Consider the following 23,683-nt stretch of genomic DNA (forward strand, 5'->3'; position numbering starts at 1 on the left):
AAAGCGGAAGGCAAGTAAGTCCAGGAAGCCTTTACAGAATCATCTGTTCCTAGTGGAGGCCAACGAACCTGGCAGTGAGGCGTCTCTGCCACTAGGGGGCAGAGGCCAAAAGCAACGCTGGCGGAAGTCTGCCAGTGCAGAGGGGCGGGGTGGGCGGGGCTGGCTCCTGGCTGGGAGGGAGGGGCCATGTCCTCTCTGGAAATGATTTGGGAGGTCCAGACCAGTGAAATGAGCTCCATCTCACTCACCCCAGGCAAACGCAGTACCTGAAGGCAGCCACTAACAACAGCAAACCAGCGCGTACCTGGGCAGCCTGCGAGCACCCTCACGCTGCCCTGCAGGGGACCTGGTGCTGCCCTGGGGTCCCCGGGTTAAGCGTGGGCCGGGCTCAGGGTGCTGCCGGGAGGCGGTGGAACCGTTCCCAGGAGGAATTTGGAGCCTGGTCCTTGTCTCCTCTCTTTCCAGCATCTTCCATCATGTGATTCTGCCTCCATATCCCAAAGCCAAGTAATCACAACCCCCATCTTTGAAATGAGCCCCCAAAGAGCCTTCCTCCGTTAGGCTGGCTCCCCACGACTTTGCTCCCAGTGGTGGACGCCACTCACGCAGATGCCGGGCACGAGTGGATCGTGCAATGCCACACGCCGGCCTGGGCGCAGCCATGACTGGCAGTGTCACAGGCAAATGCACAGTGTGTGGTCCTGTGCAAAGAATGTTCTGGGGCTGGGAGGGTGGCTCAGTGGTAGAGCGCTTGCCTTGCATGCCTGAGGCCCTGGGTTCAATTCCTCAGCACCACATAAGCAGAAAAAAAGCCAGAACTGGTGCTGTGGCTCAAGTGGTAGAGCGCTTGCCTTGAGCTGAAAAGCTGAGGGACACCGCCCAGGCTGAGTTCAAGCCCCACGACAGACCCCCCCCCCCAAAAAAAAAGAATGTTCTGGAAAAGACCATACACTGGGCAGTAAACTAGTTGTGGGAGCGAGGGGCCGAGAGCGAGTGCCAGCCACGGGTCTGGTGGATTGGAGGCGTGAGGTCCTGCCGGGCGAGGGCTGTAGTGGGGCTCTGTGTTCATGCCCTGCTCACGAGCTCGGCTCCCCGCGGGGAGCTGCATTCAGTGGCGGAGGGCTGCTGTGGATAAATAGCGGGGAGGAGCTGGACGCTGGGAAGTCACGGGAAGCGGTCTTGGAGTGCTTGCTGTCAGACCCGAGTCTGCACTGGCCTCTGACTCCTCTTACAGTTTCTCTGAAGCAATTTAAAATTCAGTTTTCTAGGGCTTTCGCTGAACAAGCTGGGTCTTCCGGCCCCTGCAGACCCATGCCTTTGTCCTGGCTAGGGAAGGATCAACACTGTTACGATGCAGTTGATCTTAGTCTTTTTTTTCTTTTCTTAAAGCTAAGTGTATTTTTAGGGTAAACATTTTTCTTGGGGCTTGAACTCTGGGCCTGGGCGCTGTCCTTCAGCTCTTCAGTTCAAGGCTAGTGCTCTACTGCTTGAGCCACAGCGCCACTTCCAGTTTTCTGGTGGTTTATTGGAGTCTCACAGCCTTTCCTGCTCGGGCAGGCTTTGAACTGCAATCCTCAGTTCTCAGCCTCCTGAGTAGCTAGGATTACAGGTGTGAGCCACTGGTGCCTGGCTAAGGTGAACTTTTAATGGAAGCACCACACACATAAGACAGTGCAAATCTCACGAACAGATAACACAATCAGGGCTGACAAAGTGAACGCCTCCCATGCCAAGTCCACTGTCAGGAAGCCATTTATTTAAAAAATCAGCCAGGGGTTGGTGGCTCACGTGTACAATCCTAGCTACTCAGCAGGCTGAGATCTGAGGATGGATCACAGTTTGAAGCCAGCCTAGTCAATTAAGTCCATGAAACCCTTACCTCCAATGAACCACCAGAAAGCTAGAAGTGGAGCTGCAGTTCAAATGGTAGCGTGCTAGCCTTGAAGGCAAAAGCTCAGGGGCAGTGCCCAGGCCCTGAGTTTAAGCCCAGGACCATCTCTCTCTCTCTCTCTCTCTCTCTCTCTCTCTCTCTCTCTCTCTTTCTCTCTCTCTCTCTCTCTCTCTCACACACACACACACACACACACACACAGAAACATTGCTAATACCCAAGAAAGAGGTGTGGTGAGATCTGCCATCACTGTTCACTCCGGTCATAACCACGCTCCACAGGTCACAACGTGGACAGTCAGCTAGCGTCTGTCTGTACGCAGCCGCCCATCCAGGGCTGACTGGAAGCCACCTGCCGGTCCAGTGAGCGCTGGCTTTGGGCCTCTCCAGTCCGAGAGTAACAGCTGGGCGCAGGACAAAGCGGGCTTGCGGACACAGGGACTGTTCACCTTCCCACAGACAGCGCCGCACAGCATGCTGGCCGGGCAGCGCGTAAGGGGTCGCTGTGTCACGGTCCTGTGTGCGGTGGCCACAGTGTGGAAGAGGCCATCGAGTCTAGCGCACAGAGCTCTGCCTTCTTCCATTCCCTAGTGAGAGCCCAGGCTGCTCTTTAGGGTAGAACCTTCCAGAGTAAACCGCCTGGAGCCTGGCCAGCAGGGGGACCTCCAGATCCTCAGCATCTATGAGGGTGGGGAAGAAGCCCAGACTGGAGCGAGGTCAGGGGCCCTGGAGGTGCGGACTGGCAGGAGTCACCCCTAGACTCCCCTCTGTGGCTCCTGGTGTCACCCCTGGGCTCCGTATCTCTGGCGAGGCTGTGCCTAAGAGACGGTCCTTTGTGTGAGCTCCCTGGAGAACTGAGTAGAGGAGGTAACGGTGCTCTTCCCCTCCCCTCCCCCCGGCTGGAGCTTGAACTCAGGGCCTGGGCATTGTCCCTTAGCTTTTTCCATTCAAATCTGGTGTTCTACTATTTGAATCACAGCTCGACTTCCAGCCACCAAGGGACAGCTGCTGCTCACGGCCTTCTCTGGGAGGGGACCAAATTTCAGCCTTTTACCCCTATTGTGGACGCCCCTTGTCAGCAGGAAGTAGCCAGGAGTAGCCCTATTGTCAGCAGGAGTAGCCCTATTTCATGATTATTTAAAAGCTGGAATGTAAGGTCTGCTCCTGGATGGGGAGCAGACTCCACCCTCCTCGCAGCGAAGTCTCCACCCAGCACCTGCGTTACCTAGACAACTGGCACACCTGGAAGAGGTCACATCTGCATCTGCTGAGGTCACATCTGAATTCGATGTGGCCACACTTTTCTCCACCCATACCCTAGATAAGGCCTAGCCCAGGCCCAGAAGCTCTTTCCCAGCCGCATGGAGGGCCAACATGGCCTGGTGCCAGCCAGAATGATGAATAAACCTACCCCTTACCTGAATACCACGTGCGTGGTGCTGTTCTTACTCAGCAACCCCTCTTTTAAAAAAACCTAACAGGTGGTTTATGGAAAAGGCATGGACTTCCTGCCTAGGCTGGCTTCAACCATGATCCTCAGATCTCAGCCTCCTCATTGGCTTGGATTATGGGTGTGAGCAACTTGTGTCCATTCTTCCTTTTTTATTTTTGCCAGTCCTGGGGCTTGAACTCAGGGCCTGGGCACTATCCATAAGCTTCTTTTTGCTCAAGGCTAGTACTCTATCACTTGAGCCACAGCGCCACTTCCAGCTTTTTCTGTGTATGTGGTACTGAGGAGTAGAACCCAGGACTTCATGAATACTAGGCAAGCCCTCTACTGCTAAGCCTCCTTCCCAGCCCGCAGTCTTCCTTTTTAAATACCATCTCCTGGCAAACACTGGCTTCAGGCTGGCAAGCTGTGTGTCCTGTGGGTACCAGTAGCTCCTACTAGACCTTCACCTTTGAAGAAGGCAGGTCCTGATTTCGCCAAGGAAACAGCTTCATTCTAGCCTCTGTGAAACCCCTTTCACGTAGCCATCTCCAGTGCTGTTAAAGACCAAACACCGTGTTTCACTTCCCTGTGGTGAAGGTGAGAAGTTAGTAAAATTGCCAGGCCTTAGCTGTAGCTGAGTAGCGAGTTTCAGTCTGGAAGCCAGGTGTCGCCTGCCCTCTAGTGGGCAGTGTGGGCACGGCAGCCACCCAAGTAGAATGCCCTAGAAATACCTACCACCTTTCTTGGGGCATTTGGTGAACTCGGGTCATGCTACAGCCGATTTGCTTGACACAGCCTTCCACTCAAGCATCACACAATCAGAACACACCATTTCTCCCTCCCAAACTCGTTTCCTCTGAAGGCTCTGACTGCAGTCCCGGGCGGGCAGAGCATGACTGGCACCCCTGGAATCCATGCGGCCCTGCGGCTGGCACTATCTCCCAGTCCCAGGCCATCACAGCTTGTGCCTGATCTTTTCCAGAACATTCCACAGACTGCCTTTTCCTGTGACATGCCAGCCCTGCCCTCCGTGAGTGGCCTGTGTGTGTCTTGGGCCGGGCTCCCAGCTCTCGGTGTCACGCCTCAGGGCTCACCTGGGCCGAGCAGGTTTCCTCTTTACGCCGCATCCTGTTCCTCCGCTCAGGACACACGTCCTCTCTCTCGAGGAGCCGCTCTTGGTTACTGTGACTGTGCTGCTGGGGACCCACCCGAGTGTGCCTGATCTTTGGGGGCGAGCCCAATAAGGAGGTGTTCGCAATCAACCAGAGGTGGCCCATTTTCAAGACCAGGCATTTGACGCCGAGTGGAAACTCGCCAGGAGCGACGAAGTTCACGCGTCGGGACACCTGTAGGTAAACAGGACCCACGAGAAGGGGGGCGTTAGCAAGGGAGAAACGGAGGGCGGAAAATGAGACAATGGTAGAAACCGCGCCGGGAAGCACCTACCTGAAGAACCACTCCGGAACTCACAGAACAGAGTGAGCGGACAGCCACACGCGCTTCTAACACTCACAGAACAAAGTGAGCGGACAGCCACACGCGCTTCTAACACTCACAGAACAGAGTGAGCGGACAGCCACACGCGCTTCTAACACTCACAGAACAGAGTGAGCGGACAGCCACACGCGCTTCTAACACTCACAGAACAGAGTGAGCGGACAGCCACACGCGCTTCTAACACTCACAGAACAGAGTGAGCGGACAGCCACACACGCTTCTAACACTCAGCGAAGCTCAAGAGGTGCATGTGTTCAAATCCCCCAATAGAAAGTAAGGAGACTTAGGCCACGTCACTCAGAACTCAGCCAATGAGGACCTGGGGGGCGTCCCCCCCCCCCCCGCTCCTCCCCCAACTCAGCCGATGACCCGGGGAGTCCCACGCACTAGGGATGACGCCGCTTGTTGTAATCGCCGAGCGTTGCCCGCCACGAGACCCGAGCCTGCAAGACCACCACGGCGGCGTGGCTTGTGCCGTGTGTGGGCGCTGCCCCCCCCAGCTTGGGCTGCATGCTGCGCAGGGCACGGGGTGCTGGGTAAGGAATGGCGTCTGCCTTTTCTAGGACGCTTTCTGCGTCCCGGCCGTGAGCCGCCTGCAGCTGGTGCGGGGAGGGGGGAGGGAGCCTTCCCTGTGTCTCCCAGTGCGGCGCACCCCCCCCCCCCCCCCCGCCCCAAGTTAGGGCGACCTGTAATCGCATGGAGACGAAGGCGGCCATCTTGAGTCAATTCATTTTATTGAGTTGTGCAACATGTTCCAACATTACAAAAAATAAAACATCGCCAAGAGAATTCCTAGGCCCCACGCAGCGTCCGCAGACCCCGGGCTGGGCGTGAATGGGGTGGAGTGGGGAGACCCACGGCTACTGGGATCACCCTGCCCCTCCTGACGCACCCACACGTTCACGCAGACACAGAATCTGGGCAGGGCTCCTTGGCAGTGTGGGGAAGGCCACGGGGGAAGGGCGGGCTCTGGGAAGACCTGGGGGTGCGCTGAGGCCCGCCAGGCATGCAGGTGGGGGGCACACGGCGGGGGGGGGGAAGGGGAGTACCCGGCACTCACTGGTGCCAGCCAGTACAAATTCTTTACACACTCCTTTTCCTGAGCCCTTGTGTTTCTTCTCACGGGGCCAGTGGCTTACAGCTGTACAGGAAGTCACTGGAGCAAGGGGAAAACATCATGACACAGGAGAACCCAATGCACACGGCCAGCCCGATGCTTCCACGCGTGAATGCAACAGAAGCGGAAGGAGACTCAGCTCTGCCCCCTCCTCCCCTCCCCCCCATGTGCTGCTCAGGGCCCCTCTTCATTTCCATTCTTTTAAAGAAGCGTTTTGGGTTGAGTTTTTAGAGCTAATTAAAAGCACCACAGTAAGTTTTAAACTTCATGGAAAATTCATTGGTATGAAAAGGATGTAAATTCATATTCGTAATGAGATGCTTAAAACGATTTAAGATTTGGAACTTCTCGGGTGTGTACAAGTCGATGTAAAGTTTTCAGCGTTGAGAAGCCCTGGCTGGTCGTAGAAAAATCGCTATCCTCGGAAAGGTTACTCAGCAAAGGAACAACAAATGCGTGGGTTCGAGTCCCCAGCCCGACACACGCGGTCTGCGGTAGCTTCTGAGACTCGCTCCCACCCCGCCCGAGCGCCGTGCTGCGGCTGCTCCCCACAAACTGACCAACAGAGACAACCTTATGAACTACGGGAAGAGTGCGGGTTTCGAACTTGCTCAGCAGGGCAGGAGGAGGCGGGGCGGCGTCACGTCACGTGGCCATGCTGCTGCTCTCAACTCGCTGCACCGCCTCCGGCTCCGCCCGCATGGGGCGGCTCTCCCCGGCAGCGCCATCTTGAGGGAAAGACACGAGAAGATTTAAGTGAAGACACCGGGGCTCAGCCAGGCGCCCTGGGGCCCAGGGGATGTTTGGGGGCATCCTGGGCCAGGGGCGAGACCTGCTTCCTTTCCAACCCAGCCCCTGGAGGCATCATGGGCGGTGGCATGCGTGGGGCATGGCTCCGCCAGCATTCACCATGTGAGTGGGGTGCGCAGCACCGGGCCGGCTCTCCCCAGCCCTTCCAGCCCCCCCTGCTTCCCCCCCCCCCCCCGCATGCGGGGCCCAACAGCCAGTGCAGCGCCTGGCATGCAGAGGCAGAGGCGGCGTCCCGGCTTCCAGGAAACGGGGGGGGGGGGACAGATGCCCGCCGGGCAGTACCAGGGCTGCCCGTCCTGGGCTGACCTGAGAACCACGCTAGCTGCCTGACTCCCGTGGGTGAGAGGGTGGAACGCAGGGCCACGCTGGCCTCCGCCCCACTGGGGAACAGACCCTGGAGTGGGTGTGTGAGGTCCACACGGGCTCACGACCCGACACAGGTGTGGGGAGGGGAGAGAACGGGCGGGGGGGAGGCATGGAGCCTCCTCAGAGACCCCCTGGGGCTCCACCGGTCCTGGAGTCGGGGCGCTGTGCAGTGTGCCCCGAGGTGGAGTGTGCGGTGTGTGTCCGTGTCCGTGGCTGGGCACCTGTGTGTGTACCTGTACTGTGTGCAGGTGTGCACAGGTGCGTGGCACTGTGCACAGACCTCAGACCCTCACTGACTTTTCTCTTTCCTCCTGAGCCTTCTGAGAGGGGTGATGAACCCTGGGCCTCACCGGCTGCCTGAGCCTGCCAGCATGGCTGCAATTAGTGGGGTGCTGCATGGAGCCGCGGGGTGCTGGGAGGCGCCGCTGGGAGCAGCGGAGTCAGGCACAGCCAGGTGCCTTCCAGGTCTGGGCCGGGCCTGCGCGTGCGCAGTGGGCAGGTGAGTGCTGCCCTCAGCGCCCAGACACTTGCACCACACACAAGTCCACACACGGGGAACACGACACGCACACAACGTACCATCCCTGCAGCCCGTGGGTCCGGGGTCCGCCGGCGCGTTCTTCCCCGCGCAACCCTCGCCCGAGAGGCCGGGGTGCTCCGGTGCCAGGCCACACTGCTCCGCGTGGCGGTGCATGTTATGCTGTGGGAGAAACGACACAGGTCACGCAGAGCACACCACGGCCCCGGTGCAGGCCCCAGGACCCGTGTGGACAGCAGGAGCGTGGAGGACGTCTGGAGCCAACCCCGGCGTTTGCGCAGCTGTGAAACACCAGCTTGCTTTCGTGGTCTTAGTGAAGGAAGTCAGAGAGCGGCCATGCTGCCTCTCCAGAGCTCGTAGTCTCTACGTGAGGACCGAGGGAAGCGGGATTTGAACTCATCACAGTGCTATCATGCTCCACTCCGGAGGGGACAGCGCCCTGCTGCTCCTGACCTCCAGAGCTCACAGGACACACCAGAGACAGAACCTCGGCCCAGGCAAGCCCACTCCGAGTCTGACGCAGGGAACACCCAACGGGGTCAAACCAGCTAGAAAAACTTGTTTGACCTTCATAGGACTAAATAAATTCTAGATGGGAAATTTCCTCACTGAGGTGTTTACAGTGTAATCATAATACAAAAAGAAAAAACTCCCAAAGTTCAGTTTGGAAAGTTCACGTGCCGAGTGAAGGATGAGTGTCCCGAGTTCACCAGCGGCAGCCCGGCTCCGTTCTCAGGTAGGTGGGGCTGGAGCTACTCCAGGGCGCAGGCGCTTTGCCTGGGCTCAGGCCCAGGCGGACACTCACTGAGCCCACCGTGGCCGCCGGGGACGGGATGTAAACAGAAAGGGGACTTAGAACACGTGCCACAAGCTGCTTTTCTCAGCTAGGGGTCAACGGAGTCCCCAGGAGGTGGAAGAGCGCCGTCAGCCTTTGCTCTAGTGGAGTGCATGCGCAAGCCCAGTCTGCCCTCCGTGCAACTGGGCTCAGGGCTGGAGAGCGGCTGCGTCTGTTCTGTAGTGAGAAACCACACACACACACACACACACACACACACGCCAAACATGCACACACGCCAAACATGCACACACGCCACACATACACACCACACACATGCACGCACATACCACACACACATGCATGTACACACCACACATGCACACACACCAAACACATGCACATATGCCACAGTACACACACCACACACACATGCGCACACACCACACGCACGCACACACCACATACATACCACACACACAAAACACATGCCAAACACATGCACACACGCCACAGTACACATGCACACATGCCACACGTACACACACCACACACACACACTACATACACATGCACACGCACACACACACACACAGGTTCAGCAGAGTAGCTTGCAGATATGGACGGAACCCAGTGGCAGACTGCAAAAAGGACTGCGGGGCCGGCTTCCATTCTCAGCGCTGCAAGAAGTCAATAAATGATCTGCTTAAAGATGGCAGGATTCATTCACTTGGGGTAAAGAAATGTGAAAAACCAGCGTGGAAGAGAAGCTGTGACCCCAGAGAGAAGCTACCACCAAGAAGCTGTGACCCCCAAAGAGAAGCTGTGACCCCGGAGAGGAGCCGTGACCCTAGAAAGGAGAAGCTGTGATCCCAGAGGAAGCCACCACCGAAGTGAAGCTGTGACCCCAGAGAGAAACCGTGACCCCGAAGAGGAGAAGCTGTGACCCTTGAGAGAAGCCACCACCGAAGTGAAGCTGTGACCCCAGAGAGAAACCGTGACCCCGAAGAGGAGAAGCTGTGACCCTTGAGAGAAGCCACCACTGAGGTGAAGCTGACCCCAGAGAAGCCGTGACCACGGGGAGGAGAAGCTGTGACCCCGGAGAGGAGCTGTGGCCAAGCGCAGGGCAGGGCCCTCGTGGAGGGACCCGGGCAGGCTGTGCACCAGCTGGTGTGCTCATCAACTGTGACCGCTGCCTGTTAACAAGCATTAAGTCTGTAAATTATTTCACTTTGTGAACATGAAGTTGGGAGGCAGAGCGTTGCCAAGCTCTCTCTGTGAATGACAAGAGTCCAGTGGACGAGAAGGGCGGGAAGGCACTGGGCTTTGGGCTGGAGTCCGCCCCCGGAGGAGCCCTGTCATCCGGGCCATCCTCGCCATCCAGTAGCTTCTCTCTACCCCCACAGCCCTGCCCTGGAGCCTCACGGCGGCCGGGGGCACAGGTAAGGGCCATGGATGGTCTCGTGCTGCGTGTAGACCTCTCTCTGGGTTTTGAACTGGAGACGTTATTAGCGCCGAGACACACCTCCACACCAAGGGTGAGAAAGATGTTAGAAACCCGCCTAACCCAGGCCACAAAGACCACAGAACCCCGCAGCATGCTTGGAGACCACAGAGAGCAATGGTGCAGCCCACCAAGGGTCCGCCAGTGAGCAGACCAGCACAGAAGTACAGAAACTCGAGAAAACAAACTACCTCCACACAACAACCAAGTGAAGGAAATCCCAGACACCGAGCTCAAAGGACTGTTGGTAAGAATGGGCAATAAATGCACAACTACTGAGAAAGCCGAGATCTCAGGATCTCGGTTTGAAGCTAGCTCCAGGAGAAAAGTCCCCATGAAACTCTTACCTCCAGTTAACCACTTACAAACCAGAAGTGGCGCTGTGGCTCAAGTGCAGGGCACGAGCCTTGAGCAGAGAGAGACTCAAGGGCAGTGCCCAGGGAGCTGACCAGAATAAAAGAAGGTACCCATTATACCAAGCACATGGTATGACATTTACTTTTAAAGATCTTACTGCTGCCCTCCACTCCCCAAAAAGAACAGTCAATGAAACGAAAGCATCTGTAAGCAATGACACCAAGGAAGCACACAAAGGAATCAATGGAAACACAGACAAAACGTTAAGTGAATTCCTAATAAAGAGGACGCAGGTAAATGGCTACAAGAGATCAAAGAAGACACTTAAATGAAGTAGGGAATTAATGCCTGATGAGAAAATAGAGATCCAAATGGAGGGAGAAATCCTGAAAAATAACCAGAAGGCTGAGAGAGGAAGGAAGTGGATACCCCTGCAGCAGAGTCCACATTGAAGGTAAGAGTCCTTGAGCTCGAGCAGAAAGGGAAGAATAGGGGGAAAAATCAAAGAACTGTAAAGAAATTTGCTGAGTGGGGGTATATGTGTGTGAGGGGGAGACAGTGGAAGAAAAAACTAAGGCGTGGGTAACACTGTTCTACAAGAAATGTACCCATCACCTTCCTCACGTAACTGTTACCCCTCTGAACAGCACCTTTACAACAACATTTAAAAAATAAAAAAGAAATCTGTGAGAACTAAAAGACCAAACCTACATTTGATGGGCATTGATGAAGGAGAAGAGAGATTGGCCAACAGTGTGGGGAGAGGCTGTCCATATTCAACAGCATAATAGCATAAAACCTCCCAAGCCTGGACAGGGCGAAGCTGGTCTGGGCACTGACCACAGGCTTTTAGAATACCCAATACACCAGAACAGAAAAGAACATCTCCACAACGCACTATGGTTAAAACAGTAAGCACAGAGAACAAGCCAAGCTGCAGGAAGCTGTGGAGAGAGGTAAGAAACGGGTCGCTTACAAGGGAAAGCCCATGGGCAGAGCAGAGAGGGCTGGCAGCGACATGATGCCAAACATTAAAAACCCAGAACATTCTACCCAGTGCAGTTTTCACTCACAACAGAATTGCAGATAAAAAAAACCACGCCACAATGAACAAAAACAAACAACTCACCACCACTAAGCGAGGTTACCTGAATGCTGCGTTTACTTTCTGAGGGCCTGCTGTTTCCAAGGTGGACTGCTGGATCCCCAACTGCGTCTCTGTGGATGGGGCCTCCTCACAGCTGTCAACTGCTCCCTGGGAAGTTGGGCTGATGTGTGTGTGTGCGTGTCCCACGATGACATAGCACTGTGTATTTTGAAGTGCTTGTTGGCAGTCCACTGACGTCTTTGGAGAAATGTCTACTTAGATATTTTCATTATGTTTTGGCTTTTTGCTTATTTGCTAGCAGTCTCTGAGACAAGTTCTCACAAAGCGAGACCTGGAATGTGAAATCTCCTGAGTGCTAAGACTGCAGGTCTATGCACCACCATGCTCAAGTGAGTCTGGCTCATCTCGCCACTGAGCTGTGAGAATTCTTCACAAGGTCCAGGCACATGTTCAGATATGCTTTCTTAGATAGAAGAGCAGTCTTGAGACTTCAGTGGGGCCCCTGGCTTCTTTCTTCTTTCTTGCATCAGGGAAATGTCTGTTTCTGACTGTTCTATTAAACCATCTCACCTCTCCATAGTTTTAATCTGGCCTGAGTGCTGTATTCTAAGCTGCACCAAGGGCTGGTTCCCTCAGAAGCTCACCCCAAGCTGACTGCCAATGAGCCATGTAGGTGTCTTTTGCTGTCACAAAGGCCCAACACTCCTGCTTTCAGTGAACTTCATTCTTTCTCCAGAGCGCATGCTGGGGTTGAGAGAACCCTGTGCCACGTTGTTTTCTGTTGTTTGGACGGTGCAGTGGTTTGACAACTCAAAGCCTTGGGCTTGTTAAGGCAGACACTCCATCATTTAACCCACTCCTCTGCCTCTACTGTATCTTTTTTGATCACGTCTTGTCTTCCTGTCCACCTCTACCTCTACTTTATTTTTTTGATCAGGTCTTTTTCTCTGTCCAGGCTGACCTATCTATGGCTCCAGAACTCTGAGATTATAGAAACATCCCTAGCTTGTCCACAGAAATGAAGTCTCTCTACCTTTTTGCTTGGACTGGCCTCAAACTTCAATCCTCATGGTCTCTGTCTCTCAAGTAGCTGCAATTACAGTCTTACATCACTGGCACGTCGCAAAGGCCCTGGACTGCCACTTGCTTGGGGTCCTGAGGAGGGCCCTGTGGGGCCCCACAGAGAGGGCCACATGGAAAGGAAGCCAGGCCTCTGCCCACAGCCAGTTGCTGACCCACCTCGGAGCGACGGTTGGGACAGCCCGCCGTGCCATGTTGCAAGTCCTGTGGACATCTGGTTCAGCCTGGCAGCTGAGCCCTCTCCCACGCCAACCCCAGAAATTGCAAGGTAGTCAATGTTTGCTCCAAAACTCAGGTTCTTCAGGAAGCCCCAAACCATCTGCAAGGACGTGCGTGGAGGACATCCCTTCCGGGAGGGGACCCCACGCTCCTTCTTCACACAGTGGGGGTCTCAGAGCCGAGCCCTCTCCTGCTGCGTGAGAGGCACTGCCCCCGATGCAGGCGGGTCTTCACACGGTGGTCCCTTCCCCTCCTGGGGCCCGTACTGCATGTGCGTGGCTCTGGGAGCTTACCCTGCGGGAGAGCCTTTGCCACACCCGGGGCACTGGTGGGCGGTGGGGACGAAGCTGGGATCGTGGTACTTCTTCACGTGCACACTGAGCAGCTGGGTCTGCCGGAAGCATCTGCCGCAGGCCGGGCAGGCGAAGGGCTTCTCTCCCGTATGGATGCGCATGTGGGCTGCCAGGTGCCGCTCCTGGGGGGGAGGGGCACAGCTGACCCCGGAAGTGACCTGAACTTGGCACGCAGCACCTAGAGGGACACAGCTGATGCCGGGAGTGACCTGCAGGTGGCACGCAGCGGCAGTGGAAGCGTCCCCGTGTCTGTGAGAGGCTGACACTCAGCCCTGCCAGCCTCTGACATGCTGGTCGCCCGTGTTGTCGGAAGGTCCCGTGGGGAAGGCCGAAGCGCCCACCTTGAGCAACTCTGACTGCCCCGAGTCACGAGGCCCCTGGAGTCCTACTTCCACAGAATCAGTTGAAGTCGCCGAGTTTACACGGGGCGGACAAACGCGAGAACGTCCGGGGCTCAGGCTAACATAGGGACATGTGGCTGAAGTGAGCGTGAACTCTCTTCCTCTCCCTCCCCACACGTGTGTGGCAGGATGAGGTCCACAGCCACTAAGCATCCACGGCCATCTGAAACGCGATTCAGCCGCGCTGTGCCCGACACCCTCTGACGCCGCAGACCCTGCTCCTGACGCCCGCAGGCTTCGCCGCTGGTGCAAGGAAAACCCATCGAAAAGCAAGATGTCAGATCCTTGTGCTCACTAATCCTTGATTTCACATTCAGACTCCACAGGTGGTTTCTTAGTTTGGTGGCACTGTGGAGGGTAAAGCCACACTGAGCGTGCCCCTCTGGCGGCCCGTGTCTGTGCGGCATGGTGAATGATCTCCAGTGTGAGATGCATTCCACAGGCCAGGTGTGGGCAAGAACCCGGGCTCTGAGCTATGAAGACTTTGCAGCTGCAGACACATTTCACAAACCAGCATGCAACGGGCCAAACGCTCTGCACATCAGTGGCTCATGCCGCTAATCCTATTCAGGAGCTAAGCTCTGAAAATGCAGGTGCGAAGCCAGCCCTGCCTGAACATAACTATTCAGGCCTCTACCTCTAAAAATAACCAACAAAATACTGGGCTAGTGTGGTAGAGTACCAACTGTGAGCAAGTCAGGCTTGAGGCTCTGAGTTCAAAACTCTCAACACTGACACACAGACGCAGGCGCAGACACACACACACACACACACACACACACACACACACACACACACACACGTCTTCTCAGAGCCACGCCAGAGGAATGCCATTAAGGACTAGAGAGCTATCAGCCCTCAGCAATGAAAATAAGACTTCCAAAACTCAAAGCGCTCTCTTTCCTTCAGAAGGATGGGTCTACCCGTGACCCATGTCCTTGCAGGGCAGGGCCACACTGTTCACCATTAAGAAGACACGCAAGCATCCAGTAGGCGGGGTGGTCTCCCCGCGGCTGCCCCTCCCTGGGAAAGCAGCCGGTGCATTCTGGCGCCTGCCCTCTCCCCTGGCATGCCGGACACAGGGCGCTCTCGTGTCACCTCCCATTCCTCACACAGGACGTGAAGACCAGCCACCAGCACTTCCCATTCCTGAGTGACAGGGCCCTTGGTTCCTGCAGCCAGCGGGGGCCCCACAGCCATGGCCACTTCTGCGGGCGTCTGCCAGGATGCTGCCAAGACTCCTGCTTGGCTTACACAGGGGGTGAGGGCTGGGGGCACGGTTGAGCGGTGCAGCGCCTGGCTTCCAGCCCCAGTTCTGAGGTGTGATGGGCTCAGACCTGGGGACCCGTCACTGCCCCGTGGACTCTGGCTGGTTCTGGTCCTCTGAACAACTGTGAAGCATGGCTTCCCCCAGGTTCTCAAGGTAAGAGAACCCTGCTCCACCTCCCTGCCCCCCACCCGGAGCCAGGGCCCTGTGCCCCGTTCTCCCCGGGGGCCAAGCACGCACCTGCTTGCAGGCGTAGCCGCAGTGCTGGCACACGAACGGCTTCTCGTTCTTGTGGCTCCGCTGGTGCTGCAGGAGGGCGTAGCGCTCGTGGAAGGTGGCGGGGCAGTGGCGGCACGTGAGCTCCGTGGTGCTGTAGCCGTGCAGGTTGCGCAGGTGCACACCTGGATGGGCACACAGAGCAGAGCGTGCTGGGGCCTGCGGACCCGCCTTCCCGCCCGGCGGCCAGGTAAACACTCACCGGAGCCCGCTGAGGTGAACTTTAGAGTAACAGAGGAGTTTTACCCAGTGGGGATCACACTTGTTTTGTTCTGCTAGGAGACGGCGGGATGATTCCCCATGTTACAACTGAGCCCCGGGAGACGAACTGAAATCTGAGGGCCCACCCTGGAGTAGCCCCCACTCCCTTGTCCCAGGCTGGGTGACTGCCGGAGCGCAGCGCTGGCCGCAGGCAGAGCCCCTCCTGCCCGTGGTGCCCCTGAGCCACACCACCGAGGGCATGACGGCGCCAGTCTGCGTCTGGCCAGGTGCCTGGAGAGAACACGGGCAGAGCAGAGCTACGGCCCACCCACCGCCTCGGACGAGTCAGGGGACCCCCTCCACGCCTGGCACGTTTCTGTATGTCCCCAAACACAGCAACACTAGACTGAGAAAGCTGTGGGGTGCAGGTGTCCACCAGGTCTCTGTGAAGTGGACAGGCCTAGGCCAGGATCGTGACAGCCTGTGGATGGCACTTAACCAGCCTGGCCACCAGATGGCACCATAAGACCTCTGGAAAAAAATGGTGCCTCCAAGTTTCCCGGCCCAGGGAGCCGGCGTCGGGCAGGCCGAGCACGCTGCACACTCACGCAGGTCGCTCTTCCTGGCGATGAGGGTGGCGCAGCGGGGGCACTGGTGTCTGGGCGCATTCTCACTGTGCTTCTGAGCCACGTGCATCTTCATGGTGCCGCTCTGGGTGAAGCGGGCGTGGCAGACATGGCACTCGTACGGCTTCTCTCCTGCGACACGGACAAAAGGGGGAAGGATGCTCTGGGGCGCACCCCCACCCTTTCCACTGGGCCGGGCTTCCATTCCCATCAGGTGCCCAAGTCAAGCTGCAAGCATGATCTCAAGCACCACGCTCTGCGTGGCTCAGGCACGGGGCCCAGCCACGTGCGACTGGCTGACCACGGGGCTCCCCCGCACCTGGGACTTCCCACCTGCCCATGGGGGGGGTTCTTATCCACAGGAGGAGCGCCCACATGCATGTGCACACACACACACACTCCTTACACAACACACCAGGTGTTTAGTATCTGCTAGAGCACTCTGCGCATGCACAGCCCCAGAGTGCGTGGAAGCATGGACTATCACTGAGTCGCAGCGGCAAGGGCCCCGGGGGCCTGCGTCCACTGCGGGCCACGACCCGCTGGGCCTGCGTCCCCCTTCCTGCTAACCGATTGGCAGGAATGCACCCATGGAGGCTGAGCTCTGCCACTGGAGAGAAGGTTCTAGAAAGGCAGCCGTGCTCCTGCGAGTCTCACCTGAGTGGGTGCGCAGGTGGCGCTTCAGCTTGTACGCGTCCTTGCTGGCGTAGCTGCACAGGTGGCACTGGAAGGGGCGCTCGCCCGTGTGCGAGCGGATGTGGCGGGTCAGCTTGCTGGCCTGGGACATGGGACACCACTGAGTCTGGACATGGCCTGGGACAGGGGACGCTGAGCTGGGCTGGCTGTGGCTCGTGTCCTGTGGGGACGTCCTCTGCCCCGTTGGGTCTGGGGGCCGGTGGGATGAATGACGCACACCCAGGCCGCTAGGTAGAAGCCCCCTGCCCGCGCTGGGCTGCTCATAGCTGGCCGCACACAGGACCTCGGGCAGGCCAGCCACGTCTGCTTCCACACAGCCACCTGAAGACTCTCAGGCGCCAGACAAGGCTGGGAACCCAAGGCACGCGTCTGGATGGCTGGTGGGCTGTGAGGCCAGCAGGGCCCGAAGACTTTGGGCCTGGCTGCGTGCACTGCAGCCGCTCTCCATGGGAGGTGGGGCGGTGGAGAGTGCAGGGCAGCCCCTTCTCCACACAGACCCAGGCCGAGCTGGAAATGGCTCACATCAGGGCAGAGCAGCAGGGGTCCGGCACCCCAGCCCCTCCATCCCCAGGCTGCAGGGGACCCTGGCACCAGCGCCCACAGCACTGGGGCAGGGACCCAGAGAGGCCTGAAAGTCAATGGAGAAGGCTGCTCACCCCAGCTCAGAACCCTCGGGGACCTCTGTGCCTGCACCAGCGAAGCCAACCTTTAGCTGACATGAGAAAGTGCCTTGACACACAGCGAGTGCAGAAACACATTCTTGGAACCCTCTGACCCCTCTGTGCAATGTCTTCACTTGTGAAACCCAACTGCCTCAGGGCTGAACCGAAACTCACGCCATCCCCCTCAAGGGTGCCCACATCCCTTCCCGACTGGGCTGGCCAGCAGGGCTTGGCGCCCTCTACACCCCAGCAGACATGTAGAAACAGATGGGAGCCAGGGCATTGGCAGCTCACACCTGTCATGCTAGAGACGCCGGAGGCAGAGATCCTGAGGATCACCGTCCAAGGCTAACCCAGGCAGGAAAAAGTAGCAGAGATTCCATCTCCACAACAATCAGCAAAGAGCCGAGTGTTGAGTGTCGGATGGATGAGCTGGCTTGAGGCGCTGAGTTCAAACCCGAGAACCTCTAGGAGAGCGAGCAGGGAGTAGAGCGACGTACCTCCACGCTGGCATACTGGCAGAGCGAGCAGCGGAAGGGCTTCTCGTGGGTGTGTCTGTAGCGCCGGTGACGCACCAGCTCCCCGCTGGTCACAAACGCCGCACTGCACTCCACACACTTGTAGGGCTTGGTTCCTGCCAAACCACAGGCTTTAAGACAGAATTCGGAAGGATTTTATACTTTTTTTGGTCGGTCTTGGGGCTTGAACTCAGGGCCTGGGCACTGTTCCTCAGCTCTTCAGCTCAAGACTGGTGCTCTACCACGTGAGCCACAGCGCCACTTCCAGTTTTCTGGTGATTCATTGGAGATTATCCTCTCATGGACTTTCCTGCCTGGGCTGACTTTAAACCAAGATCCTCAGACTTCAGCCTCCTGAGTAGCTAGGATGACAGGCATGAGCCTCTCAATAGGCTTTGGAACTTTAGTAGCTGTGAGAGAAATCTTTTGTCTTCTCAGGGCGCTTAAGTGAGATTCAAGATCAAAAGGGCAAAACCGCCATGCGTGCTGGGGACAGAGCGCGCCCCATGCCCAGTGCTCCACAGACTGGACAGTCCCAGACTGACCGCCCGTTTCCCGCTCACGCACACGCTCCCACGCCGACGTGGGCGTGAGAACGTAAGACACGTCACCAGCAACCGTCAGCAATGACTCCTGGGACAGGAGGGTAACAGGATACACAGGAGCCATGGGAGATTTGTGTTGTGTGCGCGCGTGTGCGCACCAGGGCCTCAAGCACACCAGGCAGGCTCTCCACCACGGGTGCAGCCCAGCCCGTGGGGCGTGTACCCCAGCGCCTGGGGGGGGTAGGGAAGCTCCGGTGAGGGGCGCTGGTGTGGGCGGTGAAGCAGCTGGCGGGCGGGAGCACGGAGGCTGCTGCCGCCCCTCACCTGTGTGCGTGTTGACGTGGTTGCGTAGGAGCGTGACGGTGCGGAACGCCTTCTGGCAGAGGTGGCACTCGTGTGCCTTCCCGCTGGTGTGCGTTTTCATGTGGCGGTTCAGACTCGAGATCCCCGAGGTGGCGAATGGGCAGACGCTGCAGCGGAAGGCGCATTTTGTGTCTACACAGAGGAGACAGGGACTTGTGTACTCGGGGCGCCGCTGGGAGATCGCCCGTCCCACAAGCTGCTCTGTGCACCCCACTGGGCAGGCCAGCCTCCGATTCCAGGGGACAGATGACACTAAGCACCTGCTCAGAGCAGGGAGAAGTCTCCAGAAAGGCCCTGGAGGGGTGCAGCCCACAGGGTGAACTGCGTCCTCCACCCAGACGGCGGCTGGGCGTGGCTAGAGGACTGGACACAGTGAGGGTCCAGCTGGCCACGTGTGGCTGAGGGGACAAGGCCCAGCGAATCCCAAGTTCTGAAGAACCAGGAAGACACTCAAAATAAAAATCACTAAAAATCAGCCGGGTGCCAGTGGCTCCCGCCTGTCATCCTAGCTACTCAGGAGGCTGAGCTCTGAGGATCGCAGTTCAAAGCTAGCCTAGGCAGGAAAGTCCATCATGCTCTTATCTCCAATGAGCCATTAGAAAACTGGAAGTGGCGCTGTGGTTCAGGTGGTAGAGCGCTTGCCTTGAGCTGACTGGGACAAAACATCTTGATGAGAACAAGTGCGGACTGGACTCACCCCCCCCCTTCTCCCCCCACACTGGTGTTTGAACTCAGAATCTCAAACACGCTGGGTAGATACCCACCCCTTGAGCCACTCTGTCATCGCTTCTCACATTCATTTTGAAGTAAGATTTTGCCTTTGATACCCAAGCTCATCTGGACTGCAACCCTCTCCTTTGTGTTTCCCTGAGTAGAGGCGCAGGCCACTGTGCTCAGACAGGCTAGGGCTAACGCCACAGCTCCACCTCTGCCTCCCAAGTATCAAGAAACTATTACTTCTTAAAAATGAGGCCAAGGGGTCTGGGAAGGTGGCTCAGTGGTAGAGTGCCTGCCTCGCATGCACAAGGCCCTGGGTTCGATTCCTCAGCACCACATAAGCAGAAAAAGCTAGATGTGGCGCTGTGGCTCAAGTGGTAGAGCGCTTGCCTTGAGCTGAAGAGCTGAGGGACAGCGCCCAGCCCAGAGTTCAGGACCCACAACCGACAAACAAAAAGCATAAAACGAAGCTAAGCAAGTCATTTTTGAAGATCAAATCTGCCCCTGGGCTTGTGGATGAGATGCTTCTGGAATGACTGAGATGCTGTTGTGGGTAATGTCACAGTCCTCCTGTCCACCTCTCCGCTCCACGCAGGCTCTCCCCACGCAGGCTCTCCCCACGGGCTGAGCCACGGACAGGACCTGCACACCCTGCTGCCCGGACCATGACTGCGCTGTCCCAGGCCTTCTTCCTTCTGAAGGAAGGCTCTCTGCCTCAAGGCCCAAAAGCCTGCTCTTCCCTCTCCAGAGCAAGGCCTGTCTCCCTGACCGTCACTGCCCCCTCCCAGTTCTGAACTCGGGGACCTGAGTTTCTAGTTTCTAGGCAGGCATCATACCACCCGATCCATTCCACCAGCCTGTTTTGCTTGTCTCCAGTTTCTGCCCTGGCTGGCCTGAATGGCCACCTTCTTGCCTAGTCTCCCGAATACCTACATGACAGGCATGTGGCATCATACCCCATTTTTTACTGGATGAGATGACATTTTGTGAACTTTTTACTTGGGTGGCCTGAAACGTCATTCCTCGCAATCGCTGATTCTGAATTATAAGGAGTGGCTCTGCCCAGCTCACCTGGCCCCAGTTTCTTGTACTGAGACCAGAGAGCAGAGACCATAGCCTAACCTTCTATTTATGTGCCTGATGCATTGTGGAACATTCCCACTGTGATTCTAAAATGTTTGTGAGAGCCGGGTGCCAGTGGCTCATGCCTGTAATCCTAGCTACCCGGAGGCTGAGATTTGAGGATAGCAGTTTGAAGCAAAAAATGTCCCCATGTGAGACTGATCTCCAATAAGCGACTCAAAAAAGCTGGGCATGGCATTGTGGGTCAAGCGGTAGAGTACTAATCTCAAGCACAAAGCAGCTCAGGGGACAGTGCCCAGGCACTGAATTAAAGCTCCAGGACCAGCGGTGGGGGGGGGGGGGGGGGAGTTTGTGTGGAAAAAATGCAAAACCCTTTGGGATTTAGTGCACAATACAACATCAACATCAGCTTAAAACGTCTCCCATTTCCTGACGTTTTGAAGACAAACTAAATCAACCACTTAAAACTTGAACTACCACCAACTTTCCCACAAAGAGAAGCCAAAGGGTGCCTACCCACTGTCTCCCTCTGGCTGTTCCTGGCTGTGGGCTTTTCCACATTGGCTAGACCGGTGGTCAGTCTCTCTGGCTGTGCTTCAACTTTTAAGTTGGAAATTGTCAGAATCATTTCATCTTTTCCTTCATCCCCGGGCCTCACTTGCAAGAGGAAGAACTGCTCCTGAGTGCTGGCGGCCAGTCCTCCTTCAGGTGGCTGCTGCTGACCTTCCTCAAGCTGGTCGTGAAAATGAGAGTTCAGGCAGATATCACACTGTTAGTTACAATCCCACTCAAGCCCCACGCAGGTCTGCCTGCTCACACTAGCGACTACTAAAGAAAAGCAAAAATTAGAAACTGCATTTCAACCCAGGGCAAACATAAGAATTATTTGATATCAAGGGTTTGTAGGGATACACTGAAACCTTTCTATTTAAAATTGTGATGCACCCTACAGGATTCCGGTGATTACGATTATAATTATGATTATGATTAGTTTGGTCTGTCATGGGTCTTGAACTCTGGGCCTGGGCGCTGTCCCTGTGCTCTTCAGCTCAAGGCCAGTGTTCTACCACTTGCACCACAGCACGACTTCTGGTTTCCTGGTGGTTCGTTGGAGATAAAAGTCTCATAGACTTTCCTGCCTGGGCTGGCTTTGAACTGCAATCCTCAGATCTCAGTCTCCTGAGTAGGTAGGATGACAGACATAAGCCACCTAAATATTTAAAAAAAATTTTTTTTTCTACTTAAATATTTTTTAAAAATAAAGACCTCATGACTTTCTTGGGAAACATTTTTTACTGTGCTTAATTTTATGATTAAAGATAACGTGCATTAACTGTACGGTATTTACACACATGCATATAATGCCCTTTGGCCAACTGCATCTAATACTGAACTTTCAGTTTTAATTCCTGAGTTCGAACTCAGGCCTGGGCCCTTGTTAGGCAGGCACTTGACCACTGTGCCACACCGCCAGCCCCGTCCTCTCTCTTGTTCCCTTCTTGAGTGTTTAATTTCAAACTGCAAAAATACCTTGTCTATAGGAAATGCTGCACTAATAAGACTATTTTTTTTGTGCCTGTAATGGGGCTTGAACTCGAGGCCTGGATGCTGAAGCTCAGCCTTGTGCACAAAGCTGGTGCTCGGAGCACTCGAACAGCTCCACTCTCGGCCTTTTCATACTCAGTTGGAGATAAGGTTCCCACGGCCTTTCCTGCCCAGGCTGGTTTCGAACTGGGATCCTCAGATCTCAGGATGTCAGGCGTGAGCCACCAGCGCCCGGCACCGCTTTTTCTTTATACGTTTACTTGCCACAAATGTGGTACCTGGGTCTTTGCGCACAGGGAGTCGTTCCCGGTCCATGGCCTACCTCGGTGAACGCCGCGCCTTCTGCCTGGCGGCCCGCTGCTGCCTCGGGGGCGTCGACGCCCAGGACCAGGGCCGGGGTCCCCTCCAGCAGGTACAGCTCGGCCACCTCCAGGCCGCCCGGCGGGCACGGCGGCTCGGGCGCGCCCAGGGCCAGGCACGGCGGCGCGCCGGGCACGGGCGGCCCGAGCCACAGCAGCGCGGCCTCGGCGCCCGGCAGCCCGACGGGCGCGGCCTGCCCCGGGAGGGCGAACCGCTCGCCCGCCGAGGGCGGCTCCAGCTCGGCGTGCGGGGCGCCGGCCGGGGCCGGCCCCGAGCCGCTCCGGCGCCCCCCGTCTCTGCGCCCGGCCTGCACCCCGGCCTTCCCCGGCGCCGCCTGGCGCGGGCGGAGGCGGCCGAGGGGCTCGGGCCGGCCCCAGGCCTCGGGGGCCGCCATGGCGGGGAGGTCTGCGCGGGAGGGAAGGGAGAGGCGTGAGGCCCGGGCCGGGCCGCTGCACCCGGAGCCGCAGCCCGCGGGGCTCGCGTGCAGCGGGCTCTGGCCCGGCCTTCTAGAACCGATGGCGCGGCTCCCGCCCGGCCAGGCGCCGGCCACGGGGCCCCACGCACGAGGCCAGGCCCAGGCCCGCACCGCGCGACCCCGCACCCCGGAGAGGCCTGGGCTCCGTGAGCACCGCCCCGGCCTCGCCCCCGCCCCGCACCGTGGGCACCGCCCCGGCCTCGCCCCCGTCCCGCACCGTGGGCACCGCCCCGGCCTCGCCCCCCACCCCGCACCGTGGGCACCGCCCCGGCCTCGCCCCCCCACCCCGCACCGTGGGCACCGCCCCGGCCTCGCCCCCGCCCCGCACCGTGAGCACCGCCCCGGCCTCGCCCCCGCCCCGCACCGTGGGCACCGCCCCGGCCTCGCCCCCATCCCGCACCGTGAGCACCGCCCCGGCCTCGCCCCCGTCCCGCACCGTGAGCACCGCCCCGGCCTCGCCCCCGCCCCGCACCGTGGGCACCGCCCCGGCCTCGCCCCCGCCCCGCACCGTGGGCACCGCCCCGGCCTCGCCCCTTCCCCCCACCCCGCACCGTGAGCACCGCCCCGGCCTCGCCCCCGCCTCGCACCGTGAGCACCGCCCCGGCCTCGCCCCCACCCCGCACCGTGGGCACCGCCCCGGCCTCGCCCCCGCCCCGCACCGTGAGCACCGCCCCGGCCTCGCCCCCACCCCGCACCGTGAGCACCGCCCCGGCCTCGCCCCCTCCCCCCACCCCGCACCGTGAGCACCGCCCCGGCCTCGCCCCCGCCCCGCACCGTGGGCACCGCCCCGGCCTCGCCCCCTCCCCCCACCCCGCACCGTGGGCACCGCCCCGGCCTCGCCCCCCACCCCGCACCGTGAGCACCGCCCCGGCCTCGCCCCCTCCCCCCACCCCGCACCGTGA

General features: G+C 58.1%; 1 protein-coding gene across 1 annotated transcript; it reads right to left on the minus strand.

The window, feature by feature from the left end:
• Window positions 1-6,581: 6,581 nt before the first annotated feature.
• Window positions 6,582-22,700, minus strand: Ctcfl (CCCTC-binding factor like). The gene is made up of 11 exons (XM_042699261.1): window positions 22,269-22,700; window positions 20,918-21,134; window positions 18,563-18,733; window positions 17,676-17,809; window positions 16,475-16,595; window positions 15,800-15,949; window positions 14,955-15,115; window positions 12,987-13,168; window positions 7,875-7,959; window positions 7,692-7,812; window positions 6,582-6,664 (listed from the first exon to the last, which is right to left on the minus strand). The coding sequence occupies exons 1-11, from the start codon at window positions 22,698-22,700 to the stop codon at window positions 6,582-6,584; spliced, it is 1,857 nt and encodes a 618-aa protein (XP_042555195.1).
• Between the last annotated feature and the right edge of the window lie 983 nt (window positions 22,701-23,683).

The sequence above is a fragment of the Dipodomys spectabilis genome, unplaced genomic scaffold (genome assembly GCF_019054845.1).
Source record: "Dipodomys spectabilis isolate Male_0828 unplaced genomic scaffold, ASM1905484v1 ptg000240l, whole genome shotgun sequence".
NCBI lineage: Eukaryota > Metazoa > Chordata > Mammalia > Rodentia > Heteromyidae > Dipodomys > Dipodomys spectabilis.